This window comes from Eptatretus burgeri, chromosome 4 (genome assembly GCF_056783735.1).
Source record: "Eptatretus burgeri isolate ZD-2024b chromosome 4, Ebu_testis_v1, whole genome shotgun sequence".
NCBI classification, from domain to species: domain Eukaryota; kingdom Metazoa; phylum Chordata; class Myxini; order Myxiniformes; family Myxinidae; genus Eptatretus; species Eptatretus burgeri.
Genome location: NC_140964.1, coordinates 40,348,860 through 40,362,030, shown reverse-complemented (window position 1 = coordinate 40,362,030; position 13,171 = coordinate 40,348,860). Strand labels below are relative to the sequence as shown.

At 40.2% G+C, this 13,171-nt stretch overlaps 1 protein-coding gene across 2 annotated transcripts in view; it reads right to left on the bottom strand.

Moving 5' to 3' along the window:
• Positions 1 to 2,221: 2,221 nt before the first annotated feature.
• The window catches only part of LOC147027860 (uncharacterized), a 91,229-nt gene continuing 80,279 nt past the window's right edge, over positions 2,222 to 13,171 (bottom strand). For both annotated transcript variants that reach the window (XM_085877565.1, XM_085877564.1), the window contains exons 15-17: positions 9,882 to 10,009; positions 9,601 to 9,696; positions 2,222 to 3,434 (exon numbers count right to left, since the gene is read on the bottom strand). In XM_085877565.1, coding sequence (XP_085733691.1) covers positions 3,423 to 3,434; positions 9,601 to 9,696; positions 9,882 to 10,009 — 236 coding nt within the window. In that variant the 3' untranslated portion in view covers positions 2,222 to 3,422. The remainder of the gene's footprint in view (positions 3,435 to 9,600; positions 9,697 to 9,881; positions 10,010 to 13,171) is intronic.

The window sequence follows — 13,171 nt, the reverse complement described above, 5'->3', positions numbered from 1 at the left end:
AAGAGTTGGACGTTCAAAATAACGTTGTTCATCAAGGGTCGTAAAAGGGTGTTTTATGATCCGTTATGATCAAGGGTCGTAAAACATCTTTCATCTCGATCAAAATGGACACGCCGGTGAAGCTTCGATCACACGCCCGTGAAAAGAAGATTGAGGTCATCGTGTTTAACAACTCTTGTAAGAACCAGTACCAGACGTGTAAGAAATTCGGACAACACGAGGACTTTGATGCGAATGGTGAGGAATAAGGATATAATTGTTCAGAGTGAGAAAGGTTCAAAGAAGATAGGGAGCGGAAAATGGGCCTTTTACCCGGACATGGAAAACAAACTTGTTGCTGAGTTTCAACAGATATGTGCTTGAGGACTGTAAATGTATTTAGTATTTGTTTCTGAGGTACAAACAATTAAAATTGCAATAACGAAAATACTGACATCTATGCAGCCGTTTTGAAGAACATTTACCATTATAAGTGCAGGTCATGGCTTTTTGAATATTTATAAGCACATATGGAAAATTAGCGTATACGTGTTCTACTAAATCTAAAAATAAGTGCATACGCTTATTAACCAGATTGTACTGTAATTTAAATTCAGCATTGAAAAATTGATTGTTTTTAAAACTGATTATTTTCTATACCTGTCTATTAACCGCACCCCTGACTTTTAACTTTTCCTGCTGATAAAAAAGTACGGTTAATTCACCAGAAAAATATGGTTGCAGCAAAGCTGGTGTGTTGGGATTGGGAAGTCAATTTCTTTTAAAGATGTGTTGTGATGGGATTATGAAACAGGTGACAAACGAGCCTGGATTTTGGTTGTTCCAGGTTTCAGTCATAACAGTGGCAATAGATTTTCTATTGCCGTTTAAAATCACAGGATGAAAACTATCTTACATTGCTCTAAGAGTGCATGGACACCACACAACAGATGTTGCTTAACTGCATTTATTAAACTGGGATTATGACAGGCAAATTTGATGAAAACCTTCACCACTGTCTTCCTGCCACGCATGAACGAAGACTAAACATACCACATAACCAGAATATCTTATATCCACATCACATTGCATGTAATTAGCTGATTGCTTTGATAATGAAACAACTTTACAGAATTTGTCCCGATCGCACATACGCAGAGGAGTGAAATACTTTTTCCACTCTGTCTGTCTGCCTGGCAATCAAACAAAATTGAAAATCATTCAAAACAAGAAACTTACTATTTTTAAGGTCGTCATAATGGACACATACGACAGGCACAAATAACTAATGTAATGTGTTCGACAAGATGTTGTAATATACACTGCAGAAAATGGCTGTAAAACCACAATTCATTTATTTATACGACTTTTACAATCTTTATTTTATTTTAATTGAATTGTATACTTCAAGACTGCAGAACACAAATTGCCCGTCATAATACTTGCGATACCTCCAGGTTTGCAGAACTTCAATTTAAATAAAGGTTCAATGGGATCGTGTATAAAGGTTCTGTTCGGGACTGTTTCTGGACTATCTCGATAGCACTAAACCTTCAGATGTTTTTTAAAAGCGATCATGAAAATAATTTTTTAAATTAAAATTGAGGTAACATTGCACAGGGTCTCGTGTTTTATGAACTCTGTAGTTTATTAATGTGAAATACTTGATAAGATGACATGTTTATTTTAACTTTTGCCACAGGAGTTGGATGATGGAGAAGTTATGTTTTCACCCCTGTCTGTCTGTACTTGTTTGTCTGTGAGCAGGATATCTCAAAACGTTGTGGACGAATTCAGCCGAAATTTGGTGGACAGGTTAGGTATGTGACGAGGACAAATTGATCCAATTTTGGTGAAGAGACAGATCAGGATAGGATAATTTTAAGTGATTCTTCACCATCGAGAGATAGGGCCAAAAACGATATATAGCATGATATTTAAAAAAAAACTTGTGGATGAGTTATCACAAAACTAGGTGGACGAGTTGGCTTTGTGACAAGAACAAACCGATTTGATTTTGGTTCAGGTCCGAATCCAGATCTGGCCTATCAGTGGGATACAAAATGTAAACTGGTCAGCCTGGCAGAGGTATGTGCTTTGCTGAGTGCCATTCTAGTTTTGTATTGAAATTTAACAGGTTGTGAATTTTTCAGAAAACGAATGAAATGGGATGCAATATAAAATATGATCCATGGGTTATGGAAAATAAAAGGATAAACAATATTATACAATGAAAGACTGATTGATTTACCCCTTGAAACTTTTATTATGCACATAGTGGAACTTGAAAAAATAAAATAAAAAACATGACAAATTATTAAACAAATACTTGCACTTAAATCACAATTCCATCCGATTATTTACAAAACTTTTGTCCCATGGCTGAGGTGTGTGTGTGTGTGTGTGTGTGTGTGTGTATGTGTGTGTATGTGTGTGTATGTGTGTGTATGTGTGTGTATGTGTGTGTGTGTGTGTGTGTGTGTGTGTGTGTGTGTGTGTGTGTGTGTGTGTGTGTGTGTGTGTGTGTGTGTGTGTGTGTGTGTGTGTGTGTGTGTGTGTGTGTGTGTGTGTGTGTGTGTGTGTGTGTGTGTGTGTATATATGTCATTGGTTGTTATCTGCATATGCGGGTTTCAGAAGATAGAACGGAGTCTTCCAAGGTTTCGGAGTATCCACCTCCGTTTCAGTAATGGATCATAATTCATGGACCAAGGTATGAAGTTTTGTTTTCAAACTTTTGTTCCGAGGGCTCTTTTGAGAATCTTCACTGAGCCCCAGACAGCTTCCAATTGCAGTTTGTTTGAAGTCAAGTTCCCAGGGATGGTTTTTTTAAAGATCTATGAGAGATTCTTCATCATCATTCCCATTGTTTCAATAATCAATGGTACAATGTCAGCACTCTTCAGCTTCTAGGATCTTTTCACCTCATTTGTGTCTGTGTTTTTAAATATTTTATCTTATTTTTCCTCCTTGGAGGAGCAGGCTGAGCCCCAGAAGAGTAACGTTAACAAAGACAAGAATTTATCCCTGTGTCAGACTGCTACTCTTGTGGCAGACTGCGGAAAGTGGCCAAGTCCAAAGTCAGTGGTGCATTTACATGTGTTACTCATACAGACAAGTGCGAAGTAACTATTGCATTTGGCATATATTGCACATTTCTACAAATGTCCTGGTTTCTTTCCAAAAGGTTTCATAATTACTGTTGTATGTAAATTAATTGTGATGATTTAAATTGAATCCCTTAAAAATCATGAGCAAAGCTAAGAAAATTGCATTTATAGACTAGTGTTAAGAAGCACAAAAAGAAAATATAATTGTAGGTATTGAAACTGTTAAGGTGAGGGGGGGTGTGGTTTATATTTTTCTTGCTGTGCAGATGCAGATTTCTGGATAAGTTCATTGTCCGACTGGCATTCAGTCAGAGTACGTCTTGTTTTTTGTGCCCTTAACGTTGATACTGCAACAATAAAAAACAAACAAACAGCAGATGTCAAAACTTAATTCACTGATTTAATTCTGATATTTCTGGCACACTTTTTGGAGGAGGGGAGGACAGCATATTAATTGTCAATTGTTGGTAAAAACAAAAAAAACAAAAAGGTATACCTGTATACTGTAGGCCTACTCACAAAGCATTACAAAGCAGTTTGTATCTTTCAAATGATTTAATACATCTTATAAAAAGGTTTACGAAGTGATTAATTATTTTATGAGTGGAATATTAATACATTCTACGCTTTTTGGGAACATTGTTTATCTGAATGCCGTATGGCCCCAACATAATTAATTATATTATGCCGCAACCACTCCATGTTGTGTGCTTCTTAGCGTGTGTGGACAAGCACTTGAGAGCTTATCTAGTCACATCATAATCATCATCATCATCACTATCATACTAAAATATGCAATTTGGAATGTGTCTTTGGTCGATGCACTTGGTTGTTAGTTAGCCAATGTCAACCAAACTTGCCACAACTAAGGGTCCATTATAACTCATAAGACAAAGATTGTAGCTACTTGGTTCCCCCCCTCCTCCCCAGGAGTTTTGAGGGGGGGGAGGTCGATACAAATTATCTGTGTAAATGTGTTCCATGTGTTGCCACTCTTGGTGAGAGACCGTATAATGAGAGGCCTTCCATCTCAATTGTTTTCACCTTAATTTCACATTTTTAGACATTATTTTCAGTCTATTATGTTGCTTTAGTCTCGACTGCAAAGGATCCAGAGGAATTCCAGTGTTTTATTTGCTTTTTCTGTCTTGAAAATCATTATCAGCTCGGAGCATTATTTGCAACGGACAACTGCTGTTCTCACGACTTGTTCACTTAATTGGATTTTTAGATCACTGGACTGTTGTTCCTATTCCATTCTTGCTTACTTCAATTTTTTTTGTTCCTATTACTTTATTTTTCAGACTCGACGCAAAGCTAGAAGGGCACTGGGTAGAGCGCATACCTCCACCATGTAATGCCTTATCCACGAGAACATATCGGGTCCAACACATTTTTGAAATATCATGCAATACAGTACTATATCGTTTTTAGCCCTATCTCAATGGTGAATACCATTGTACTATTGGGACCATGCTCTGTGCAGAGCGATGGTGCTGCCTAAGCAGTCTCCTTGGCTATTGGGCACAATCCTGGACGGGTCGCCATTCCGACACAGTATACCAGCATGCTGGCACTCATTTTGCTGACCTCGGAAGGATGACAGGCCGAGTTAACCCCACCTGGTATTAATTCAACAGCCGAGTGGGATTTGAACTCAGGACCCTAGGATCTCAACTTCACCAATGGTGAAGAATCACGAAAAAAATTTATCAGAAATAGACCCAGATTTGGATCTTCACCAAAATTGAATCAATTCTTTTTTGTCACACACCCAACATGTCCAGCAAGTTTCGTCTGAATCCGTCCACAACTTTTTGAGATATCAAACTATATATTTTGCCAAATCTCTCAATGGTGAAGAATCACTTTTAAAAAGTAGAGTATCCACATCCAGATCTTCACCAAAATCTAGTCAGTTCGTCCTTGTCATACACCCAACCTGTTCACAAAATTTCATCCGGATCCATCCACAAACTTTTTGAGATATCCTGCACACTAACAAACAGTCAAACAAGAAGAAGATGTACAGAGAACGATACTTGCAAAATCCATAAAACAAATTTGACCTCAAAAATAATTGGTGGTTGAAATTAATGACCAAATATGCAACTCCTCTTCAAATTTTAAGTGAATCTGATGAAAATTGACAATTTTAGAATTTGGCCTATGTTGACCTTGAAAATAATTGGTGGTTGAATTCAGTGACCTGATATGCAAATCCTCATCAAATTTCAAGTCAATGAGATTAAAATTGAAGATTTTAGAAATACCTCCTTAGTTGTTGACCATAGGAATATGTTGACCTTTTGACCTATGCTGACCTCAAAATAATTGGCTGGTTTAATTCAATGACCAAATAAGCAACTCCTCTTCAAATTTCAAGTCAATTGGATGAAAATTAACAATTTCAGAAAGTCAGCCTATGTTGACCTCGAAAATAATTGGTGGTTGAATTCAGTGACCTGAAAAAAAATCCTCTTCAAATTTCAAGTCAATCGGATGAAAATTAACATTTTTTGAAATTTGAACTATGTTGACCTTTTGGTCCACGTTGACCTCAAACATAATTGGCTGATTGAATTCCATGACCTGAAATATAAATCCTCTTGAAATTTCAAGTCAATCGGATGAAAATTGAGGATTTTAGAAATACCACCTTAGTTGTTGACCCTTGGCCTATGTTGAGCTTTTGACCTTGTGACCTCAAAAACAATAGGCTTGTTCCGTAAGACAAACTCTACCATGTGGTGAAGTTATGTGAAGATCAATTTAAAATTGTGACCTGCAGGTGACAAACAGACAAACAGACAAACACACAGAATGAAAAATCATGCTAAGCACGACACTTGGCGAATTAGTTGACCTTTCCGTGTGGTGGTCCAAGCTGTAATGTCATGGAATGTGTGGTGTTTATTTGTTCGTACATTAATAAAATGACGCGACGTCACAGATAACAATTATCAGACGCGCGTTGTCATGGTAACGGCAGCAGATTGAAAATTTTCACAACTCATTTAAAGCCACCATGTGACATTCAACAACTTATCATCGGTGCTTGTTGCCTTCATTCTGATCGTAGAAAATATTTGAAAATACCGAGGAACATTGCTTTTCAACCAGCTTTACGATCCCATTATCAGGTTTGAAATATGTTGTAAAACAAAAATATGTATTTTATATGTGTGTTTTTCATGTTTTGGGTGACCCTGACCTTGACCTTCACCTTGGGTCAATTTCGATCAAACTTTGTACACATGTTAATATTACATGCAAAAATAGACAGTATAAGTTTCAATATAATAAGTGCAAAACTGTTTGAGAAATAGCCATGTGTAATTCACAAAATTCCCCATTGCTTTATAATGGGCGATAATATAAAGTGATGCAGAATCCAGATCCTGATCTTGAACATCACCAAAAGCCACATATCTTTTTGCACTGTGGATTTCTATCAGCTGTTAAAATTTCATCCAAATCGGTTAAGAATTGTGACCTGTAGAACGAATAGAATTTTTTTTAAATCACGCCAATAGCTAAAAACTTTGACGTCATACGCTTGCGAAAACTGTGCATAATTTGTACTAACATGCATTTTAAAACATTTAGATATTCCAGTGAAGTTTGTTTTGGCATCAACAGGAAGTCGCTACGACTTCCGGTTACTGAGTTATGTTCAAAAGCTTGTTTTCACCTTTTTTTGACGTAACGTCGTGACGTTAAGTGCGATTATGATGTGATTTGATCCCAGACTATTTCAGCAAGATTGGCTATCACGTGTTAAAATTTGAGAACGATTGCTTCAGTAGTTTCAGCTGCACACGAGCGTAAATATTTTTTTAAAATGACATCAATAGGTAAAACTTTGACGTCATACGCTTGCGAAAATTATGCGTAATTTGTAATAAGATGCATTTAGTCATCATTTAGATATTTGAATGAAGTTTAATTTGGCGTCAGCGACTTCCAGTCACTGAGTTATGTCCAAAAATGTGTTTTCACGTTGTGTGACGTCATGTCATGACGTTTAGTCCGATTAAGACGGGGTTTGGACGCGGACCGTCTCAGGTGGATTGCCTATCAGGTGTAAAAATTTAAGAACGACTGGTCCAGCCGTTTGGGCTGTAGATGGCCGGACAAACAAACAAACAAACAAACCAACAAATGGAACAGACCAACATACTTGACAAAATCGAAGATTTCGCCAAGTAATAACAAGAAAAAGACATCGTGCAGAGCACGATATTTGCAGTGTCCGGGTGGGAGTTTGTCTCCGGACGTGTCCGGATGAGAGTTTGTCTCTGGACATGCCTGGACAGTGTTTATGTCTGGACAGGAGTTTGTCTCCGGACAACTTGGCTACGGACGCGTCCGGGCAGTGTTTGTCTCTGAACATGTCTGGGCAGTGTTTATGTCTGGACGGGAGTTTGTCTCCGAACGAGTCTGGGCGTTGTTTATTTCTGGACGGAAGTTTGTCTCTGGATGTATCTGAGTGGTGTTTGTCTCTGGACAGCTTGGCTTTAGATGCGTCCGGGCAGTATTTATGTCCGGGCGGTGTTTGTCTCTGAACGTATCCATGCGATGTTTATGTCTGGACAGGAGTTTGTCTCCGGAAGCATGCAGGCGGTGTTTGTCTTCGGTCACATCTGAGCTATGTTTGTCTCCGGGCGGTGTTTATGTCCAGATGGGAGTTTGACTCCGGACGCGTCCACGTGGGAGTTTGTCTCCGGACGTGTCCAGGTGGTATTTGTGTCCGGACAGTTTGGTTCCAGACGCGTCCGGGTGGTGTTTATGTCCGGACGGGAGTTTGTCTCTGGACGTGTCTGGGCAGTGTTTGTTTCCGGATAGCTTGGCTCCGGATGCATCCGGGCGGTGTTTGTCTCAGGACTGTGTTTGTCTCTGGACATGTCTGGGTGGTATTTATAGTATGACAGGCAGAAAATGGATTTCAGACATTATTTTGTTTCCATCTTCACTGATATTCTATGCAGAATAATTTTGAAAAGACGGTATGAATTGTAATTAATGCTCTGCCACATGTCTGCCTTCCCTTCCTCTCACCTCTCGCTGCCTTCCCTTCTCCCCCTTCCCCCTTCCTCTCTCTCCCACCCTCCACTCTCTTTTCTCCTCCCTCCTCTTTATTTTCCCCTCCCTCCTCTTTATTTTCCCCTCCCTCCTCTTTATTTTCCCCTCCCTCCTCTCTCTTTCCCCCTCCCTCCTCTCTCTTTCCCCCTCCCTCCTCTCTCTTTCCCCCTCCCTACTCTCTCTTTTCCCCTCCCTCCTCTTTCTTTCTCCCTCCCTCCTCTCTCTTTCGCTGTCCCTACTCTCTCTTCCCCCTCCCTCCACTCTAACTTTCCCCCTCCCTCCTCTCTCTTTCCCTCTGCCTCCACCTCTCTTTCCCCCTCCCTCCCCTCTCTTTCCCCCACCCTCCTCTTTCTTTCCCCCTCCCTCCTCTTTCTTTCCACCTCCCTCCTCTTTCTTTCCACCTCCCTCCTCTTTCTTTCCCCCTCCCTCCTCTTTCTTTCCACCTCCCTCCTCTTTCTTTCCCCCTCCCTCCTCTCTCTTTCTCCGTCCCTACTCTCTCTTCCCCCCTCCCTCCTCTCTCTTTCCCCTTCCCTCCACTCTCTCTTTCCCCCTCCCTCCCCTTTCTTTCCCCCTCCCTCCTCTCTCTTTCCACCTCCCTCCTCTCTCTTTCCCCGTCCCTACTCTCCCTTCCCCCTCCTCCTCTCTCTCTTTCCCCTTCCCTCCACTCTCTCTTTCCCCCTCCCTCCACTCTCTCTTTCCCCCTCCCTCCACTCTTCGTTCCCCCTCCCTCCACTCTCTCTTCCCCCCTCCCTCCACTCTCTCTTCCCCCTCCCTCCACTCTCTCTTCCCCCTCCCTCCACTCTCTCTTCCCCCTCCCTCCACTCTCTCTTCCCCCTCCCTCCACTCTCTCTTCCCCTCCCTCCACTCTCTCTTTCCCCCTCCTTCCACTCTCTCTTTCCCCCTCCCTCCACTCTCTCTTCCCCTCCCTCCACTCTCTCTTTCCCCCTTCCTCCTCTCTTTCCCCCTTCCTCCTCTCTTTCCCCCTTCCTCCTCTCTTTCCCCCTTCCTCCTCTCTCCCCAACCCCTCTATTTCCTCTCTCCCCAACCCCTCTCTATTCCCCTCCCCTCAGTGTTCCCATCAGTGAAGCGACGGGTGGTATTTGCTCGTTAAATTATATATATATATATATATATATATATATATATATATATATATATATATATATATATATATATATATATATATATATATATATATATATATATATATTGTAACTGTAACTTTTACTGGGGCTCTTTTTTCCTTGTATCTTGTTGCATTTCCTCTGACAATTTTCCCTGACATTAGTTACATTTCAAGGCAATATTGAATACACGATTCTCAAGTAGATTCTCACTTTTGGTGCCATTTTACTTGCAGTGTCTCCAAAATCTACAGTTTAGCATGAATGTATAAAATACTTAAATAGTATTGAAACAAAATCTTACCTCCAAGGGAATCTCTTCCTGATTGTTGATGAGTAGGGGAGAAGACTTCATATTAAAGCTGTCTCTACATTGAGCCAACATGTTAGTCTTCACAGCCTTTAATGAAAGATCATTGGAAATAAAAAGTGAGATAAAAAAAATGAAAAGTGATTAAATTCATACGACGTAACTGTAACTATAAACTTTGCACCTGATCATGTTATTACATAAATCTTCAAATAATTGCGAATAATTATGAACTTACAACAAAACTAATGATGATTTAAAAGTGTTATTCTTACCAGGATAGCTAAGATTATAATGGCAATTAATACGAGGATCACCATCACAATGACAGCGATGGCCCAGCCAGGCAATGCTCTACAAAGTTGTTCACCAGGGGAACATCCAGTTTCAGCTGGAAAATTTCCTGGCAGGAGGAAACAAAAAATTATTGTTAGCAAAATACATAAATTAATAAATATTTTTTTAATTGCTGTTTTAAAATCTTGTGTCTATGACTGAACCCTGTGAAACATCTGTACAACAATGAGTTACACACAGAGAGACAATAGGCTGTGTACAAAGGACATCACGTCTGTTTTGAGAACGAGGCTGCATAATGCTGCCGCCATTACTTGGAGAAAATGCGAGCCTGTTTTTACAATAAGTATATCCGAGTTGGTGTGATTTCAAAATTAAAATACCGTGCTTTGGTGCTGTCTTATCGTGCTCTAACCGTGCTAACAGAGAAAAGGATGGATCATTTTATCGCGTCCCAGGAATTGTGACAAATCAAGGACCTCAAACTGAGGAATTATCAAGAAAACAACGGGGAAAGTGGCTCAACATTTCACATCCCAACCTCTTTAATAACAGCAAGAAGGAAATGTTACTGTTTCATCAACTAACACATACTGGGTCTGAAAAGAACTGTCTTCGCACCTTCATGTCACCAAAAATGGCAAAATCAACTGATCATGGGAGTAGGAACTTGAGGGTTGGGAGAGGATTTTTTTTTTAAGTTACAGTTCACTGGTAGCACTCGTTCTATTCATTTCATTTCATCTTTTTCTAAATTCTGTACCGATTGTCATTTTATATTCTGGTCAAGAAACATCGGCAGGAAGTCACAATTTGAGTTTGAAATAACAATGACAGGAACTTAAGGATGACAACAATAACTTACGCTTGCTGTCATTACAATTTTGTTTTATATCTGTAAAGCTTTCACAGTAACTTCCTGCACTCACCCTCTTATCAAATAGTTGTAGGACTCCATAGATTTGAAAGCTTTCATCTTTTGCTTCGTCACATAGCTTGTTGTCGGAACCAGATAGTTCACGATATATGGATATTCACTCCTTAGCCACAATTTCACATTGTCTGCCAAGATGGGTTACTTCAAGCAATACAGATCAATACAATCACAGAGAGCTATTGTCTCACAGTATCTGTGTTTTGCATTTTGTGGGTCATACTTGGAAAATGCCATGGTGTGTCTGTTAGGACTGCTTGTTGTCAAATTTGTTTGCTTCTCACAATGTCAGACGGACTTCCTATCCCGGAGCGATGTGACACCATTGCATACTACCTACTGTATGTATTGTCACGTGGCTGGGTGACCCCGATGGTGTGAAGCTAGGATATCAAATGAATGGGATCCCACGCTGGTCACACATCTCCAGGGATTAAACATTTTGTGGGATTTTGTTACAATTCATATTTGGACCTGCGGGAATTTTGTGTGCACATGGCGTTACTTGCATCGATAGACACTTATAAAACTCAGCCTGTTTAATCTAATATCGTGTGGATGAACGACAGTGAGCCAAAACAACTGAGTGATTCAAAATAATGCACATTTATTCATGAATAAACTAGAACGGCACTGGGTAGAGCGCATACCTCCACCAGGCTGAACAGTTTACGTTTTGTTTCCCACCGATAGGCCAGATCTGGATCAAGACCTTAAGCAATATCAAATCGGCTTGTTCTTGCCACCTGACCAACTCATCCACCAAGTTTTGTCATAGTCTGTCCACAACCTTTTGAAATATCATGCTATATATTGTTTTTGGCCACATCTCTCAATGGTGAAGAATCACATTAAAAATAAAATACTCATGTCCAGATCCAGATCTTCACCAAAAATCGAATCAATTTGTCCTTGTCACACACCCAACATGTCCACCAAGTTACGTCCGAATCTGTCGATAACTTTTTGACATATTGCATTGTATATCATTTTTGGTCATTCCACTCAATGGTGAGCTATCACTTTTAAAATTCTAGTAGTCGGAGACAAATCCGGATCTTCACCAAAATATACTCATTTCGTCCTTGTCACACACCCAACCTGTCCACCAAATTTTCTCCGAGAAGGTCAATAACGTTTTGAGATATCCTACTCACAGATAGACAGACAGACAAACAAGACAGACAGACAAACAAGACAGACAGGGGTAAAAATATAACCTCCATCCACTTTTGGTGGTGGAGGCAAAAATATGGACGGGAACAGGTGAAGGCAAAGAAAACAACAATAACAACCCCAGAGTGTATCGCGATTATCTATCCTAACCCATGTACTACGTCTACTTAGTTTAACACACACACACACACACACACACACACACACACACACACACACACACACACACACACACACACACACACACACACACACACACACACACACACACACACACACACACACACACAGAGCTTGGGATTGGTCCAACAGCCACATGCTATATTTGATGCGTGACATGCTTCAGTTTGATGGCCCCTTGCACTGCATTGGAATTGCCAGTGACTTGTCGAGTTCACTCCACTGGAGTCTCAGGTATCAACTCCTTGATTGGCTCTCCATGGATCTGCACACCTTTCGGTTGGATCATCAGAATGTTCGAATTTCGTTGGCTGGCGCTGCTCCAGTTTCCAGAGAGATTTATCATACCATGTTGGCTGCACCACCCAGCCAGAGCTGAGCCTTTGACCCTGTAACTCCACACCAGTTTGAATACCTCGAACATGGAGCAATGTTATAAATAAATTCAAAGTTACGAAAGGATAGGGTATGTAACAGTGATATTACAAAGGAATCAAAGGGGTGGGGGGGACACTAACTTGATCCCTTTCAACATTCATTGGTGTTAATTGGGGACACCAACAAGACAGCTGATCTGAACATACAGATTAAGAGATATCTATCAATTCTAATTAAATAAACGCATTACCCTCGAAGTCGTTTTCGTAGGGGAAAAAAAATCAACCTTATGTGAGGACGGCTGAGATCCATTATTCAAAAATGAAAAGGAACAGCCAACCCAGCATTGCATTAATGAGCAAGCAATCTATAGGCCTGATAAAGGTAATTGGGTCTGCAAATCTTTTTGTTGTACGCTGACTGCCGAAATGTTGAGTATAGTAAACCCTCAAATATCGCGGGTTCTAATATCAAGGGTTTCGACCAATTGCGGGCAACTTATTGTGTTCTGATTTCGTTATCACAGGATTTCATTTCAACCAACTGCGGCTTTTGAGCTGATAAGAGTCATCGTTGGCTTCCCATGCGTGAACGATTACT